The sequence below is a fragment of the Perognathus longimembris genome, chromosome 28 (genome assembly GCF_023159225.1).
Source record: "Perognathus longimembris pacificus isolate PPM17 chromosome 28, ASM2315922v1, whole genome shotgun sequence".
Classification (NCBI taxonomy): Eukaryota; Metazoa; Chordata; class Mammalia; order Rodentia; family Heteromyidae; genus Perognathus; species Perognathus longimembris.
This window is the reverse complement of record NC_063188.1, coordinates 38838339-38857564: the sequence shown is the minus strand read 5'-3', so window position 1 is coordinate 38857564 and position 19226 is coordinate 38838339. Positions and strand designations below refer to the sequence as shown.

The 19226-nt window shown below is 41.9% G+C and overlaps 2 protein-coding genes across 3 annotated transcripts in view; both read left to right on the top strand.

The window, feature by feature from the left end:
• The first annotated feature begins 307 nt into the window (after positions 1–307).
• Positions 308–17912, top strand: Tmem35a (transmembrane protein 35A). 2 transcript variants are annotated; one of them, XR_007209387.1, is made up of 3 exons: positions 308–505; positions 12895–13342; positions 17890–17912. XR_007209387.1 is itself a non-coding variant. In XM_048336535.1 (2 exons), exons 1-2 carry the CDS (start codon positions 386–388, stop codon positions 13276–13278), a joined length of 504 nt encoding a protein of 167 aa, XP_048192492.1. In that variant the 5' UTR covers positions 308–385; the 3' UTR covers positions 13279–14385. The 2 variants fall into 2 exon arrangements, 1 of the variants encoding a protein (XP_048192492.1); XM_048336535.1 differs by lacking the exon at positions 17890–17912 and having other exon boundaries at positions 12895–14385.
• Positions 16883–19226, top strand: part of Cenpi (centromere protein I) — a 47979-nt gene continuing 45635 nt past the window's right edge. Inside the window, exons 1-2 of the mRNA XM_048336534.1 lie at positions 16883–17030; positions 17890–18088. Coding sequence (XP_048192491.1) covers positions 18007–18088 — 82 coding nt within the window. The 5' untranslated portion in view covers positions 16883–17030; positions 17890–18006. The remainder of the gene's footprint in view (positions 17031–17889; positions 18089–19226) is intronic.

The window sequence follows — 19226 nt, the reverse complement described above, 5'->3', positions numbered from 1 at the left end:
AAAAAAAGAGGAGGGGACCGTTTCCTTAATTTCTCTTTCCAGAGTCCATTCAGTGATTTAACTCAAGGCATAAGTTGCCTTCTCTCTATTTAAGACTTGAAGTTCTGTCTTTGGTTTACAGTTACATTTAACTTCCAGATGGTCCCCATGGCCAGGGAGGCATAGACGTAGGGCATTAGGACCCAGCGATTATTGTAGTGAGAGTGGTTGAATCTGGATCTCTCAATTTTTCTCTCTGGCTCCCTCCTCTCCTCCCTTTGTCATTCTAGCTGCCTGCTGCCTCCGCAGCAGCGTTCCTCCAGCTCTGCCTGTGCAAACTGCCTGCGCCCTAGGCAGCCGGGTGCGCAAAGCAGAAGGATTAGTTGGGACCTGCCTTGGTGACTCTATGGCGTCCCCCAGAACCATAACTATCGTGGCCCTCTCTGTGGCCCTGGGACTCTTCTTTGTTTTCATGGGGACTATCAAGTTGACCCCCAGGCTCAGCAAGGATGCTTACAGTGAGATGGTAAGTGATGTAGAAGGGTGATGAGGATCGCACCCCCATGGGAATGCTGAGTACCTCTCCCCTTCTTCCTTTCTCATCTATGGTCCCATTCCCTTTACCCTTACCCTGAGCCTCCCCCCACCCCCCGCCCTCCCTTCTCCCCACAACTTTGCTGCTCACAAGGAGCAGCTGGGCAAACGCGACTTCATTTGTGGGCGGTGCCAGGAGCAACTATTTTGGAGCCACTGAATGCCTGTTGGGGGAGGGGCTGCCAAGCGAGGGCCCCCCCAACCCTAAGTAAACCCGTAGACTGAGACGTGCGTAGCACCTGTCATTGGCCTGAGCCCTCTTTCTAGCACATATCCAAAGTCGTGGCCACCAGTCTGCCAGTGTGAGTCCTTGCCCTGGAGCTAAGAGTTTAGCAAGCTATAGAGTTTATTTCTTTTAGGGAGGAACAAAGGCAGAAAAGGAGAAGACCTGGAGAGAATGAGCTATTTGGGAAAAATAAAAAAAACAATTTGTAGGGCTGATTTGATAGTCCTCATTCCAGGTGCAGAGCTGTCAGTATTCTTATAGGCAAATATGTACAATCTGGACCTTAAACACAAAGAAGTCTTGGCCCAAATCAAGGTCACTGAGTTCCTACTTCTGCCCCTTCCCTCTTGGGAAAGTGGGATGCTTTATTTTGTTTTATATGTAGGCTAGCCTAGAAAAATCTTTGAAGCCTACCTTTTCTTTCCTACAAAACACTCCACAATCCTTTCCTTGCCTCTCTCCAGAGGATGTCCAGGGTCCTGCCCTCTGCAGGTTTCCCCCTCTGCAGAGTTGGAATCATCATCACTGAAGGTGACTGGCCAAAACAGCTCTTCAACCTGGGGGCTGGGCTGCTCTCTTCAGTTGGGTGCGATGAGGACTTGCTCTTTGCTTGTGGAGTACTAGGAGATGGCAAGGGATGTTTCCAGCACTTTCTGTCTCTCACCTCTCCCCCTATCACTTTGCCTCTTCTGTCTCCCCACCCCAGCAGAAGGGAACCTGCTTCTGAAAGGCTTTGCCAGATTGCTAGTAAAGGAAAGAGACTACATTACTGGACTCTCAAGGTCAAGAAGGAAATAAGCTTAGGGGTGGAATGGAAGGTAGACAGAAAAGAGGCAAGGGGGGCTCCCTGCAGGGCAGAGACCAGGAAGAATAGCCTCAGTCACTGAGAGGAATTAATTGCTCTCCTGGAACCCACTGCAGAGCTTTCCAGAGCCCATCAATATGAGCTGCAAATAGATGGAGACTGATAAATTGTAGATGTTCATAAAATATTTGCACGCAGCTCAGGCTTGAGCTTTCTATCCCTCCCTCCCTCCCTCCCTCCCTCCCTCCTTCCCTCCCTCCCTCCCTCCCTCCCTCCCTCCCTCCTTCCTTCCTTCCTTCCTTCCTTCCTTCCTTCCTTCCTTCCTTCCTTCCTTCCTTTCCTCCTTCCTTCCTTTTCTTTTTTCTTTTTTTTACTACAGCATCACCTTGGGGTGGGGGAGGGTGGCTGGGACTCTAGGGCTTTGGTGTATCCCCAGTGGCAAAGCCTAATATACTTCTTCTCTCTTCCCCCTCCTCCCAGCATGTTTGACCAGATGGAATTGAAATCAGGTCAAAATAAGTATCCAAGGCAGCCTGTATTGAGGAACGGGGCGGGGGGGTAGGGAGAGATGGTTGAAGCCACCAAAGGGCTTGAAGATGTTGGTTTGGAGGGACTTGATGGACGGAGAAATGCCACTATGATTTTGTCTTTGGCTATAGTAGTTTAGTGTTGGATTACAAACAAATAAATGTGCTCTTGCTTCACTTTTCATATATATATATATATATATATATAAAATTATGTATCATCGGTATTTTTAAGCTTGTCCTTTCATTGGGGTCATAGTACCCTTTTCAGTAAACTCTCGGCTCTCCAGACCTTGCTCAGTTACATTAAAGGCCCACCAGGCTCTCAAGTGCAGTGTTAGGCTCTGCGGGCAATCCAGCTAAGATGGAGTCACTGAGAAGCTTCCCACCAGCTTGGCAGCAGCTCATGAGGAGTACCAGCCACAAATGGGTTTTAGAGTAGGTTTATTCTAGGGAATGGAGCTGTCTATTACAGCTTAATGAAAGAAAGAAGACACAAATGTGAAGATTTCATAGCAGAGAGAGGAATATATTTAAATAGTATAATCCAATAGAGAAGTATGGAAACATGGTGTGTGTGTGTGTGTGTGTGTGTGTGTGTGTGTGTGTGTGTGTGTGTGTGTGTGTGTGATGAGGGGCACCTGGAAGAAACGGAAAAACTACATCTGGGAGGTAAATATCACCATAATATGAACCTTGAAGGGGATTTTCTAACTGCCTTTTTGCACTGAACCATCAGCCCATAGGCTGGCAATGATTTTCTGGCATAGGCAAAACGTGCCTAGGCTGGGTCCAGGTTTATTCTTGGCTCTATAGGGAAGCAAGGGATGTAATTCAAATACAAAGTGCTCAATAGATATTTGTGCAATGGATGGGTGAATGCGTGAGTCATTGTAGCACTGCTTTGGCTAGTCACGACCCTCAGATTTCTCTGATTTGCTTCGACTGCACCCAGGAGCTATTTTCTTGTTTCATAGAAGGGGCCAGCAGACTACTCAGACCCTAAGGCTGTGTCAGATGGGATGATTATCTTGGCTTTTCCGTTTTCCATTTAGGATGCATGGATGGAGTTAGCCACGTTTTCACTGCAGTGGCATTCTTATGAGATCTCAAAGTGTTGTTGCTGTCATTAAGAGTATTTGTTTTTTAAAATATGTCTGTGAAGTAGATTCGTTTTATTACTTCTTTATAATGATGGCTATACTGAAGCACAACAAGTTTAATGACTTGGGTAAGCTGTTGTTGGAACAGAGTGTAAAAAAGCAATCCCATGATTCATCAAGTCTGTTAGAGAGGTCATTAATGGTTAAAACTGAGTTTTCTTGGATGCCAGAACTGACAGTTGATTCTTAAAAAAATACCTGGCACATTTTTTCATACAAATCCAACCCTCTAATCCACATTTAGGGGTTTTGTTTTACTTCAAAATCAATTTTGCAAATTTAGATTTTTTTTGCTTTTCTAGTTAATTTTTTTCTTTTTTTTTCTTTTTTTTTTTTTTTTTTGCCAGTCCTGGGCCTTGGACTCAGGGCCTGAGCACTGTCCCTGGCTTCTTTTTGCTCAGGGCTAGCACTCTGCCACTCGAGCCACAGCGCCACTTCTGGCCATTTTCTATATATGTGGTGCTGGGGAATCGAACCCAGGGCTTCAGGTATACGAGGCAAGCGCTCTTGCCACTAGGCCATATTCCCAGCCCCGTTAATTTTTTTCTTGTTCTAAAACCGTTAGTGCTAATGCCAGGCACCAGTGGTTTATGCCTGTAATTCTAGCTACTCAGGAGTCTGACATCTGAGGATCAGAGTTCAAGGCCAGACTGGATAGGAAAGACCAGGAGACTCTGAGATCCAGTTAAAGCTGGTTACTTGGAAGTGCAAGTGTGGCTTAAGTGGAAATGTTCCAGCCTCGGGGAAGGGGAATACTTAAAAAAATTGTTATGCTTAGCTATTATCCTCTTCATGAAGAATAACTGCTAAAAGCTAAACAAATTACTATGAACTTTTCTCCTGACTCGATTGGGGAAGCCAGGAAATATTAGTGAGGAGAGTGCAGGCTTTGGATTCATATAGGCTGGGATTTTAGTACTTGAGACACCCATTCTTGGTGTCTTGGTTTCTTTCTTTATAATATGGGGCTCATAATTTCTACCTCAGAAGGTTGTAAATAATTACTGAGATTGCATAGTAAAGTGTCTGGCACAATCTAGAAGCTTTTTGAGTGAAATGATTATGTTAATTGATTCTATTCCATCTAGTGATTTTTCTACCTAATTTGAATGGTTTAAGGGACTGAAATACAGCATTTAGAAAAACAAGAGGTTGTTTTTGTGTGACCTTATGAACAAAACTATATAAAGTCAGATAATTTTGAAAAATTCATTTGCTGCTATGAAATTCAGAGTGAATCTCATGCACAATTTACAGATACATCTTTCAATAGTCCATTTAGCATGGGCTGTATCTTTTGGGATCATGAAATAATTATTGTAGAATACTCTGTATCCAAGTGAACCCAACATAATCAGCCACTCCCCTGACTAAATGCCTACATTCAGCCACTTGCATTGGGAGACAGCACTTAGATGTGCTGCTGCATAGTTTTCTTGTGCAATGACTGTGAGCCTATGAAAGCCAAACTTGCATTACATTTTTATTCAGTTTATGGTAGCCCTGGTTCCATCTGTAAGAAATAGAGGCTGCAGATCAAATGGTAAGACAGCACCAAAATCATGGTGTTAAGGATCCACAGGTATTGGCCCTGAGGATGATGAGATTAGTCTCTGTTTATTTTTGTAACCACCTCTCAATAGTAAAAGTTTGATTTAACTAATTTGGTTATTTGAAACTAAATGTCCTCCTGTTTGTAGTTCTTGGGGCTTGAACGCAGGGCTTGGGCACTGTCCTTGAGCTTTTTTGTTCAAGTCTAGCACTCAGCCACTTTGATCCACAGCACCACTTCCAGGTTTTGAGTTGTTAACTCGAGTTAAGAATCTCACAGAGACTTATTCTGCTTGGGCTGGCTTTGAACCTCAATACTCAGATCTCAGCCTCCTAAGTAGCTAGGACTACAGGTATGAGCCACCAGTGCCTGGGCATAGGCAACCTTTCATGCTTCCAATTGCTACCATTAATTGCTTTCCAACTAAGTAATATAACAGTAATTCACTGATGCTTAGAGTTCTTGGAGGGGGTATAGTACGCTTATTCCCTTGGCAAAAGAACAGACTAGCCATCAAAAGCTAAACAATAAACTTCCAAGCTAGGTCAGAAAGTGAGTGGAAGCAGGTTTGCCTAATCAGACTCATCTTTCACAAGAGGCAAAGTGGGAAGTATGTATCTGGGTTTGTATCTGTCACTTCTTTACATGAGCATTAAATGGCAATGCTTGCTTTCATTCATCCAGCTCAACTTTTTGCTGGCGGTTTGGAGTGTCCTTGAATCTTGATCCTCTGGATCTTAGCCTCCTGAGTAGCTATGATTATAGGCCACCTGCTGTCTTTCTTTGTTTGTTACTTTAACTGTAGTCCAGGCTGATATCAGACTCACGATCCCCTGCCTCATACACTTCTCCTTGTTAATTATCAGTACGTATATCAAGCCTGAGAGTTTTCTTCTTTTGAATTGCATTTAGACCATGCTATATGATTCATAGGTGGCTTTTTTCCCTACAGAGATTCAGGAAATCCACACGTGAATCAGCAAATTCGGCAGCACTTACGTGGGCTTTACCGTTTAAGGCAGTAACAAGGCTGAGATTTTTATTTTTTTATTTTTTTTCAAATTTTTATTATCAAACTGATGTACAGAGAGGTTAGTTTCATACGTTAGGCATTGGATACATTTCTTGTACTGTTTGTTACCTTGTCCCTCATTCCCCCCTCCCTCCTCCCCCTTTCCCTTTCCCCCCATGAGGTGTTCAGTTCACTTACACCAAACAGTTTTGCAAGTATTGCTTTTGTATTTGTCTTTTTTTACCCTGTGTCTCTCAATTTTGGTATTCCCTTTCAATTTCCTAGTTCTAATACCAGTATACACGGTTTCCAATATACTCAGATAAGATTACAGAGATAGTGTAGGTACAACCACAGGAAGGTGATACAAGAACATCATCAATAATAGAAGCTACAGATACACATGGGACGTTGAAAGTAGTTACAACTGTGATATAACAATCGCTTCCATAACATGGAGTTCATTTCACTTAGCATCATCTTATGTGTTCATAAGGGTATAGCTATTGGGCTCTTGTGATCCTCTGCTATGACTTACCTAAACCTGTACTAATTATTCCCAATAAGGGAGACCATAGAGTCCATGTTTCTTTGGGTCTAGCTCACTTCACTTAGTATAATTTTTTCCAAGTCCTTCCATTTCCTTACAAATGGGGCAATGTCATTCTTTCTGATAGAGGCATAAAATTCCATTGTGTATATGTACCACATTTTCCTGATCCATTCGTCTACGGAGGGGCATCTGGGTTGGTTCCAGATTCTAGCTATGACAAATTGTGCTGCGATGAACATTGTTGTACTGGTGGCTTTACTGTGATTTTGTTTGTGGTTTTTTGGATAGATACCCCAAAGTGTGGCTGCTGGGTCATAGGGGAGTTCTATATTTAAGGCTGAGATTTTTAACCAAAAAATATTTTTTATCAGTTACCTTCTTCTGGGGCCTGGTACTGAGATTCAACACAAGCCTCAAGCTTGGACTCTACCACTTTAGCTACATCCCCTCGTCCTCAGAGCCCTCTTCTGCTTTTATGTAATTATTTTCCTGTGAGATGAATTGTAGTATAACACACATAGTGAAACACATATACACACACAAATTGTACAGACTAAAGGATCTCAGGGTACTCCTGGGCACCTAGACACTCACAGGGCCAACACGCCATGAACCTTCTCATGCCTGTTTTAGTTACTAACATCCCAGGAGTAATTACCATCTTGACTTTTGTTGTTTTTTATTTGTTTTTTTTTTTTGTTTTTTTGGCCAGTCCTAGGCCGTGAACTCAGTGCCTGAGCACTGTCCCTGGCTTCTTTTTTGCTCAAGGCTAGCACTCTGCCACTTGAGCCACAGCGCCACTTCTGGCCATTTTCTGTATATGTGGTGCTGAGGAATCGAACCCAGGGCCTCATGTATACGAGGCAAGCACTCTTGCCACTAGGTCATATCCCCAGCCCCAACCATCTTGACTTTTAACAACAGAAGCTAGTTTTATATTTGTTGAACTTTAAATAAGTATATTATATAGTTAGCCCAATTATTTTTTTCTTTCATCTAATTGGCACAAGAGAATTAAGGGGAATCAAACCATTTACCCTTCCCATTTTGTCTTCCTAGTTGATTTAGATTGGTTATTAATTTAAATCAAAGATGGGTATTATTTGACAGTTTTAAGGGGTTTAAGTTTAGTGACATTAATATGAGAGCATGGCCCCTAGAGTATTATGAAGAATAAGTGACAGAAAGGAGAAAGGTATGACTAAAGAAATGCTCTATGCTTTTGACTCATGTCTGAATCATATGTCCTCAGACCACCAAACAGAGCAGCATGATTCATTGATATTGTTAGAGTAATTACTGTGTCTTACAAAGGTATGGATTTCTAAATGTGTGGTTTGTTCATTGATGAAAAAACACATGTGTGACAACCAGGTGATACTATGGCATTATAATTCTTTGACTGATTCTCCAAAACCCTCATTTAATTTACAAAAGAGGAAACTGGGGCAATAAACTACCTAGTAATTTTCTTTAAGTAATTTGGGGGTAAAACTCAATATATCAGGCCAGATGTGGTAGATTACAACTGTAATCACAGCCCTGGGGATGTTGGAAAAGAAGGATCAAATCTGAAGCCAGCCTAACTACAAAGCAAGATCCTGTCTCAAACAAAACAAAACAAAATATGCCAGTCTAGTATTACTGGACAATTGCCTTTGATTGAAGGGACTTGAAACTTGTAAATAAACCCTTCTCTTTCCTGCTTCATTCCCCTATAAAAAACAAACAACAGTTTTAGGGGCTTTCATTTCAGTGGAAAGAAAACAACCCATTGAAGTGAATTCCAAGAGCTTTTTGGGAAAGTGAATCCATCAACTCTATTCTTACTACCAATGCAATTAAAGCCTTTCGAACCTAAAGACACATGGCCCTCCTATTGTTGCAAGTGAGGTGGCTTGGACCAAGCATTAATAACAGAATTGACAGTAGTAGGATACTTCTGATATCCCTCTCCTATTCCACAAGAGAAAGAATAAAGGGCTTCCTCTAACAGGGTTAGATCCAGGGTTAGTTCTACCTCTAACAAAGTACACATTCTATCTTTGGAATCCCAGAGAACAGATTTTATCTATACCTACTCAGCTTTGAACTGAAGATGTGATAAAATGACTTATCCACATGCAGTCTCCTCTCAGGAAAAGAGAAGGGAAAGAGGCAACAGCTGCATCCACAGCTGCAGTTTAAGAGATTACCCAAACAACTGAAAAATGGAATATGGAGTTAGACCAAATTGAGAGAGAGAAAAAAAAATTACCTAAGTCATAGAAACTTGATTTAACCACCTGGAATTTGATCCCAGGCTACATATTCCACTGTAGTATAGACAAGAATCTATTCACAAATGCCTTATGATTATCCTTAGGCAAAGAAAAACAAAACCCCAAAACAGAAGCCACTCAAACTCTGGAAGTCTAGGCTCCAATGAAGTGACTGTAAGAAATGCACCCTGTCCCCTGTGTGCATCACTGAGACACACTTAGGATTTAGGAATTGCCTCTTGAGGAACTTTGTGTTGCTAATTAGAAATGATCCTTGCTTATAAGTGCTAAGGAAGCCTCTTGGGATTAGATTTCTTTTTCTAATGGTCCCCTGCTCCCATTAGCAGAGTACAGAGGTGGATAAAGGCAAGAGTTACATATCTAAGTCAATAGTGAGGAGGAAAGAAACAGACCGCTTACAATTGCCTCAGCGATCGTCTTAGCTCTGTTGTATATGGGTCTCTAGCTCAGTTCAGCCTAGGCATTACTCCTAATTTGTCTGAAAAATTACTGACCTGACCTAAGATAAGAAAAGAGAGGAAGAGGGCTGGGGATATAGCCTAGTGGCAAGAGTGCCTGCCTCGGATACACGAGGCCCTAGGTTCGATTCCCCAGCACCACATATACAGAAAACGGCCAGAAGCGGCGCTGCGGCTCAAGTGGCAGAGTGCTAGCCTTGAGCGGGAAGAAGCCAGGGACAGTGCTCAGGCCCTGAGTCCAAGGCCCAGGACTGGTAAAAAAAAAAAAAAAAAAAAAAAAGAGAGGAAGAATATGTAATGTTTTGTATTTTTCATGTGTTCAGAAACAGGGTAGGGGGCTGGGGATATAGCCTAGTGGCAAGAGTGCCTGCCTCGGATACATGAGGCCCTAGGTTCGATTCCCCAGCACCACATATACAGAAAACGGCCAGAAGCGGCGCTGTGGCTCAAGTGGCAGAGTGCTAGCCTTGAGCGGGAAGAAGCCAGGGACAGTGCTCAGGCCCTGAGTCCAAGGCCCAGGACTGGCCAAAAAAAAAAAAAAAAGAAACAGGGTAGGAACCAGGATGAAGTGAACTATTAAATGAAGATGGACTCTGGGCCAGCATGGTGGCACATACCTGTAATTTCTATACTCAGGACACTAAAGGAGGAAGATTGTGGCCAACCTGGACTACAGTGAAATTGTCTCAAATACAAAAGAAAACAGCCAAGCACTGTAGCTCACATGTGTAATCTCAACAATTTGGAAATTGGGAGGGTGGTGGTTCAAGACCAGTTGTGGCAAAAATTTGCAAGATCACATCTAACTGGAAAAAAAAACAACCTGGGTGTGGTAGTGCACACCCATCACCCTAGCTACATAGAAAGCAAAAATAGGGGATTGAAGTCTAGGCCAGACCAGGCATAAATGTCAGATCCTATCTGAAAAATAGCTAAAGGTGTTTGAAGTATGGCTCAAGCAGTAGAATGCCTTCCTGGTGAGCATAAGGCCTTGAGATAAAAACCCAGTACACACACACACACTCTCTCTCTCTCTCTCTCTCTCTCTCTCTCTCTCTCTCTCTCTCTCTCTCTCTCTCTCTCTCTCTCTCTCTCTCTCTCTCTCTCTCTCTCTCTCTCTCTCTGGGGCTGGGAATGTGGCTTAGTGGCAGAGTGCTTGCCTAGCATGCATGCAGCCCTGAGTTTGATTCACCAGTACCACATACACAGAAAAAAACGTAAGTGACACTGTGGCTCAAGTGGTAGAGGGCTAGCATCAAGTGAAAGAAGCTCAGGGACAGTGCCCAGGCCCTGAGTTCAAGCCTCAGGAATGGCAAAACAAAACAAAACAAAAATTCAATCTCTGAGAAGGATGGGATTAGGAAGAGTAAAAGGAGACTAGATCATGCAGATGAAGTCAGAGACTGCCTTTATTTAAATTTTTTATGTTTTATTCATCGCACATACTATATATCATCAATAATGGCTTTGGTGTCTTCTTAAATTTTGCATCCAAGGCAAAGTAGCCTCATTTACTTCACCTTAGTTCTCACACTGTTCAGAAAACAGATTTAGAGAGGTCCAATAATTTTCTCATGAATATCCAACTAGAGTAAGTGGCAGAACTGGCATATAAAGCCAAGTCTGTTTGTTTCTAAACCCATGGCTTTTGTCATTAAACCTTCAGTGTTCAACAGTCCACTTAGAGGATTATCTTGGGCTACTGGTGATAATTAATACATGAAAATAAAAGTGTGTTCACTTGTCCAGAATTGAGAGAGATCTTAATTTGTTCCAAACTTAGCATGTGCGAACACTATTCTAAGAACCAGACATTTCTAAGAGGTCAAGTTGGCTTTTTGCCTAATTCTTCTAATATAGCCCCTCAGTGCCCATATTTGAGGATTGCAGTTGAAGCCAGCCTGTCAGGAAGGTCCATCACATAGTCTGTCTCCAACAAACTACTCAGAAAAAGCCAGAAGTGGCACTATGGCTTAAGTGGTAGTGTACTGGCCATGAGCAAAAGAAGCTCAGGTACAGAGCCCAGGCCCAGAGTTCAAGACCCAGGAGTGGAAAAATAACAACAAAACCTATGGGCCAATACAGTAAAACATCTGTTTGTTTTGTTTTTTTTTTTTTGCCAGTCCTGGGGCTTGGACTCAGGGCCTGAGCACTGTCCCTGGCTTCTTATTTTTCTTGGACTCAGGGCCTGAGCACTGTCCCTGGCTTCTTTTTGCTCAAGGCTAGCACTCTGCCACTTGAGCCACAGCACCACTTCTGGCCATTTTCTGTATATGTGGTGCTGGGGAATTGAACCCAGGGCCTCATGTATATGAGGCAAGCACTCTTGCCACTAGGCCATATCCCCAGCCCCAGTAAAACATCTGAAATCTCATCAACTAATTCCCAAATAAGGATCAGGAAAATCTGAATAGTGGGACCAATAATCTATTACTCTAAGGCCAATATAATTAATCTGATTGTAATATAATTTGTGACTCCCTCATTTGTCCTATAATGTTTCCTTTGTGTCTACTGTTATATGTCATATAATAAAATACTATTAACCATGTTACTTTATAATGTTCACATATCTGTTTACCCCAGTAGACTGAGAGCTTCTTGATCCAGTCTTAGTCATCCCTCTATTGCCAATGTATAACATGTAGGTGCTCAATAAATACTATTGAGTTAAAATTAATGAACCTCAAGTAGGCTAACCGAAGTATTGTTTCATTAAGTCTAAAGTTTATATCAATTAACATCAGAATGGATTCACCTTGCTATATTTTGGGGATATATAATGGGACTAACGTTTTCATGCAGTTTTATTTTTCTATTTGCTCAGCATTTTTTTGGTGCTAGTCCTTGGTCTCAAACTCAGGGCTTGGGTGCTGTCCTTGAGCCTTTTTTTTCTCAAAGCTAGTTAGGGCTCTACCATTTGAGCCATAGCTCAACTTGGGGTTTTGGGTGGTTAATTGGAGATAAGATTCTCATGTACTTTCCTGCTTGAGCTGGATTTGAGTCAGGATCCTCTGAGTAGCTAGGATTACAGGCATGAGCCTTCATCACCCAGCTGCTTTAAAATATTTAATGTTTATGATTTATAGCCAGCAGCTAAAAACAAAAAACTATGAAGCTAAATTATTTTCCTTATTACCTTTGGTGCTTGTCTCAGTCCATTCAGATTGCTATAACAAAATATTATAAACTGGTAGCTTATAAACAACAGAAATTTGTTTCTCACAGCACAGGAGTCTGGGAAGCCCAAGGTCAAGGAACCAGCAGATTGGTCATTCAATGAGGAACAGACACTAATTCTGACTCAAAGATGGGATCTTCTTACTGTATCCTCATAGGGTAGATGGAACAATACTTCCCTGGGACTTCTTTTATAAAGGCATGATGCCATGTGTGAGCGCTTATCCTATGGCCTAATCAGTTCCCAAAGACCTACCTACTAATCGCATATCCTTTGGGGCTAGGATTTCAATATATAATTGGGGGGGGGGCACACAAACATTCAAATGATCATAGCCACAACTCTAGTCCCTGCTACTAAGTTTTGAATCAACAGGTTTTTTTTGTTTCTCATCTCTCAACACTTAGGGAACAAAGTGAAAAATGAGATACTTTTGGCTAGTGTGGAAAGGCAAAGGTATGGAAGGAGGTCCGTGTGTGTGAGTGTGTGTGTGTGTGTGTTCTCATTCTAAAGTTAGAGTTATGGTTAATGCAATGATTTCCCTATGATATTCCCACTCTAGAAACGTGCTTACAAGAGCTATGTCCGAGCCCTCCCTCTGCTGAAGAAAATGGGCATCAATTCCATCCTTCTCCGAAAAAGTATTGGTGCCCTTGAAGTAGCCTGTGGCATCGTCATGACCCTCGTGCCTGGGCGTCCCAAAGATGTGGCCAACTTCTTCCTCCTCTTGCTGGTGCTGGCTGTGCTCTTCTTCCACCAGCTGGTTGGCGACCCTCTCAAACGCTATGCCCATGCCCTGGTGTTTGGTATCCTGCTCACTTGCCGCCTGCTGATTGCCCGCAAGCCTGAAGACCGGTCTTCTGAGAAGAAGCCCTTGCCAGGAAATACCGAAGAGCAACCATCCTTATATGAGAAGGCCCCACAGGGCAAAGTGAAGGTGTCTTAGGAACATAGAAGTGCACAGTGGGGACATTCCAGGCAGTTGCCTCCATGATAACAGAAAGATGTCAGTGTGTATTTTTCATTTGATTTATTTCTCTTGGGGGAAAGGGAAATTTATCATCTGCAAGTTAATTGGCTTGTGTATATCTGTACTCTAAAATGAACCCCTATTGACATTTGTGCGCCACCTTTAATCACCCTGAGGCAACGTTCACATCTTGCTGCATGTACATGTATATGGCTACTATTGAAGTGTATTTGTGAGATGGAATCCAGCAAGCATGTGACTGTGAGATTCTGTGTGGGAAAATGTATTTACTTACTGTATGTGTGTGCACTCAGGTGCATACGTGTGTGGAGATGGTTTTGATCTTGAACTAATCCTACACAGGTATCCTTCCTTCCCATTACAAATTGATTCCAGCAAAGGCAGAATCAAATAAACCTCCTATAAAAAGAATCCTACATTTCCTATAAAAACAAGTGATTTATTCCCCTATGAGAAGATCCCTCTCTAAGCTGAAAACTTAATCTTGTCACTTTAGAAGAAAAGAGTTATTTTAATTAAAACCATAGAGTTATATTATAAAACTGCTCTTTACATTAAAGTTAAGTTTTAAAGACTCCATATTTAGTTTAATCACCAATACATGTAGCCAATAGTCTAATTCTTCAACTTATAAAATAGAAAGTTTCACCTTGCCCTAAGCTCATTGGCTAACAGTTTGAAATTAAAAGTGTAAATTTATTACCAGACATCTTCAGATTTGCTTAAGGCCAAAGCTGCCTCCCTTCTCTTACAGCTGAGGGATTGCTCCTTTTCTAATCCCCAACACTGTTCTCTGGAACCAGAAATTTAACAGAGGAGCTGTATCCAGTGTTACCCTGCCAAACAGACTTGCTGCTCCTACTGATTCTTTTACTGAAATTTGATAGTATGTACACAGTCAAAACCATCCTGGAGTTGTCTCCTCTATACCTCTTTATCATTCTGTGGGAGCGTTTAGCTGGAGGAAGGACAGTTAACATGGGTTTGTTGGATTGAGCAGTATGGAAATTAGCTTTCTTCATTACATACTTCTGTTTCTCCTTGTTAAATGTGCTTTGATGGTTTTAATATTGTTGTGCTAGGGATGGGTGGGGGGTTGTGTGTGGGGAGAGTACTTATTGTATTTTCTTCAGTGTCATTGTTCTTGGTAATTGATACTTTGTCTTATTTCTCTCATTATTTCAAAATAAAGATTTTTGAAATTTGGAGGAAACTGGATAATATTGAAAATCTGAAAGCTAAGGGTACTAAGACGTGTGTGCGTGTGCACATGCATGTGCGTGTTGGTACTGGGGTTTAAACTCATGGCCTCATGCTTTCACTTGGCTTTTTCACTCAATTGTGGCACTCTATCCTTGAGCCACATGCCTTTACTTCTCTCTTTTTTGCTGGTTAATTGGAGAGAAGAGTCTCATGAACTTTCCTGCCCAGGCTGGCTTCAAACCTCAATCTCAGTTTCCTGAGTAGCTAGGATAACAATGTGAGCCACCAGGGTCCAGCTTCGTTTGGCTGTTTTTTTAAATGAAGACAGGAACTTGCTATACAGCCAAAGTTAACATGGAACTCATTGTTCTCCTGCTTCAGCATGAGTGCTGAGATTATAGGCATGAACCACCAAATTCAGATCAGGCTTTAAAAAAAAATCTAGATGGAGAAGGAATGGGGAACGATTACACAATTCCTTAATATACTAATAAAATTACCACCTTGTTAATCTGTTTAAGTTCCCTCATACCTCTATGGTGAGGTTTGAACCCAGGACCTCATGCTTACTAGGCAGGCTGCCTACTGCTGAGCCACATCTCCAGTCCCTGTTTTATACACTGGTTATTTTGAGATAGAGTCTTGCTTTTTTTTTTTTTCCAGTCCTGTTCCTAGACTGTGATCCTTCTAGTTTAGGCTTTTTGTTGTAGGTGGGATGACAGGTGAGTGACACTATACCCAATTATTAGTTGAGAAGGGGGGCTTGTGAACTTTTTGTCTAGGCTGGCCTCTAATTTTGATTCTCTGAGTAGTTGGGATGACAGGCATGAGCCACAGTGCACACCTCCGTCATACTTGGTGATGTTTGTATGTAAGACAGAGCCATGGTGTTATGAATCCAACACCATCTCCAGGCTTTGGAAGTTCCTTTTCTTGTTCCTTTTTCAGTTGTGGGGCTTGAATTCAAGGTCTGGGTACTGTCCCTGAGCCTCTTTGTGCTGAAGGCTAGCTAGCATTCTACCACTTTAACCACAGCGCCACTTCCGGTTTTCTGGTGGTTAACTGGAGGTAAGATTTTCATGGATGTTCCTGCAGGGGCTGGCTGGCTTCCAACCACTATGCTCAGATCCCGGCCACCTGAGTAGTTAGGATTACAGGCGTGAGCCACCAGAGCCTGGCTAGAAGCTTTTTATTAGGTGATACCAAGGGAAAGTAGAAAGCTGCAGGTTTATTAAATAAATGTGTTCACAAAGTGGTACAAGTTGAACTGCCACAACCTTGTTATGCTTGGCACATTATTTAATCATTCAGTGTGCCATTTCATCTACAAAAAGGAGCACGTTGAAATCTTAAAATCCTTTCCAATTTAATTTCCTTGAGAGTATGAAACAAGTAATAGCAAGAGAATTTTTCAATTTTACTAAAGGGCAGCTATGAGAAAAAATGGAATAGTGTCAATTTTCATGCATAACTAAGAGTTTGTCTAACTACTCTAAAACACACAAACATGTAAGATGTAATAGTCGTTTATTCTGCAGTCTTTCTGAAATATATTAGCTTAATCTCACTTATGTCTCTGCAAGACAGCAAATTTTACCTGTACAGTTTTGCCTTGTTTATAAATATGTTTTGGCTTTATGTCAGTGAGAGATCTTTTAGTCCTAGTTTAATGCGAGATTAAATTAGAACTCAAGATAACATTTCAGAAAAAATAAATGCTTGTTGTGGTTTTATCCAGTTTAAGGTTCATTTATTCTCAAGAATAGGCATATGTACAGGTTGACAGCCGGTCAGTTTCAGTAGATCTATCTGGCTCAGAATAAATTTGTAGACAACCTTGTAGGTTATCTAAACCTGTCTTCGGCAAAGGAAGGGCAGGTCCAGTTATTCTTCTGCTCTCTAGCTTCACTAGGGGTGGGGAACTGACTACTCTCAGCAATGGAGGAGGCCACCTTTATTGCGAAGTTTGTGGTTTTCTATTTTTTTCTTATGAAGTTCCGACATTTGAAGGTCAATTTAGAAAAAATGAACATCACTGAGCAAGTTAAATTCAAGAATGAAACGCTAGTTACCAGGGTTTTATGCAAAACGACAGATTAGAATAGTGTCAACGCCTATCACCAGATTCCAGTAGCAGTGGCTCTTTTGCAGCGTGCCTCCGGCCTAGATGGGTGGGGTAAACTGCTCTTGTGAGTCATCAACTGCGCACGAACCATCACCCGCCACTGTGCTGTACTCCAACCAATCAGGATTTAGCTGAGTACGCCGCTCGGGACAGCGTAGGCGCATGCGCGAGGCGGAGCCAGCGACTTTGAATTCGGGCGGCGCCTTCCAGTTTCTGTGCTGCCGAAATTGTGTAGCTGAAAAGGTTGCCTGGAGAGGCACTTTTAAACACCGAGAGGTTTGGAGATGTCTTGGAACGTTGGGAATATCTCGACCTCTTAGAGCGGGATTACACTTAATGGCTGTTGGGTTTTTCCTTAGGCCGGGAATATGCCGAAAGGGTAAGTGGATTTTACTAATTTTGCTTTTGGCTGGGGCCGGCTATGAAAGTGGTCCTGGGGAAGCTCTGTTCACCTTGTGGGATCTGAAGTTCCGCCCTTGTTCTTCGACTCTAGAAAGTCACTCAGAAGTCGAACCTTATGCTGGGTTGGACGGATCTATTGCCTGCTTTGGCCTGTCCTACTGCGTGGCGTGGCGATGGAATGCCATTACGAATATTCTGTAACATTTTCCCATGTGAAGCTAAAAACCTGGAAGCCATTCTTGGCTCTCCTCTTTCTTTTTCCTACATCTAGTTCCTTTATTCCAGGTTTCCCATTCTGCCTCCAAAACATAGCGTGAATCCAGTCATTTTCCACCTCTACCCTGCTATACCTTGGGCCTAGTACAGACTAGTCTTATGTACTTGAGCCATACCTCAAGTACCAGTTTGTCATTTTAGTTATGCATTTTCAAAGTAGCACTGACAAAGGAAAGAGCATGAAGATAAAAGGCAAAATCAAAGAGGGGTGGAAAAATGGGAGTGGAGAAAGATTAAGTTTATGAAATGGATTAGTTATAGACTTGCTTATGTGATGTGGCCATTCTAAGAGTAAAGTTACATTTTTAGGATTCAGCTGTTAAATGGTACTGTAGTAGGTTGTTATTCTATTTCTATTAAGGTGAAGGACTCTGAAATATTTAATCTGTGAGTTTGTTTCCTGTATTGTTGTCAACTTATTTATTGCATACTTGTATGGTATGTATTATGCACTAAGTGTGAGAATATGGGCACATTTGGTTCTTTTGTCTTTTTGAAGAAAAAGGAAATACTGGGTTGATAAATGAAAACTTGACATTTCTTTCTATGTTGAATAACAGAGTTTGATGTTACCTCAAAAGAGAGCAGAAGATACAACATTCCAAGTTACTAATAGTTGTCAGACCAGTCTCATAGTCCAGAAAGTAAAGTAGATACCAAGAAACTCAAGGTTCATTATGAAAACAAGTAATCCAGAAGATAATGCTAATGATCAAGCTGAAGATGCTCTGCAAATGGCGATAGAATACTTTGAGAAAGGTAAAATCTAATTGTTTTCTTCTTATGAATGTCCTGTTCTATAAAACCAATAGTCTTGAGAGCTAGGAACAATTAGACCCTGTCTCAAAAAATTGTCTTTTTAATTTTTTAGTTAGTCATGGAGCTTGAACTCAGGACCTGGGCACTGTCCCTGAGCTCTTTTGCTCAAGGCTAACACTCTACCACTTTGAACCACAGTGAAACTTCTGCTTTTCTGGTAGTTAAGTGGAGATAAGAGTCTCACAGACTTTCCTACCTGGGATGACTTTGAATCGTGATTCTCATATCTTAGACTCCTGAGTAGCTAGGATTATAGGTGTGAGCCACCAGCGCCCAGCCATCAGTCTTTTTCTTGAGTTTTTCGTTTTGCTTTGTTTTTGATGCTGGTCCTGGTGCTTGAATTCAGAGTGTGGGCACTGTTGCTTAACCTTCTTTTGCTTAAGGCTCTCGCTCTACCAGTTGTGGGGCTTGAATTCAGGGCCTGGGCACTGTCCCTGAGCTCTTTCGATCAATGCTAGCATTCTACCACTTTGAGCCAAGTACCACTTCTGGTTTTCTGGTAGTTAATTGGAGATAAGAGTCTCATGGACCTTCCTGCCCAGGCTGGCTTTGAACCGCGATCCTCAGATCTCAGTCTCTTGAGTACCTAGGATTATAGACCTGAGCCACGGGCACTTGGCCCAAGAATCTCTTAAAATATTAATGCCTGGTATTAGATATTCTGATTTTATCTGTAAGGGATGCAACCTGGCATTAGACATTTCTAAAGACTTCCAGATGATTTCAATAAACAGCAGATTTTGGGAACTGTTGCTCTAGTATAGAGAGAGATTATAAAGTTGAATGCTTATAGTGTCCAGCAGGGATGCTGTAAAATATTGTTAAATATTTTAAAACTTTCAAAGGTTTTTTTTTGGTGTACTGGAGCTTGAACCTTACACTTGCTAGGCTTGTGCTTTACCACTTGAGCTATGCCTGTGGCACTGTTTTTGCTGGTTATTTTTTATATAGTTTCTAGCGTCCTGCCCAGGTTTTCTCCTGAGTTATTATCTTCCTACTTTTTTTCCATTGTTGCTGGGACAGAGGTGCAAGCCACTGTGTTCAGATTTTTCTACAGATAGAGAGTCTCATGGACATT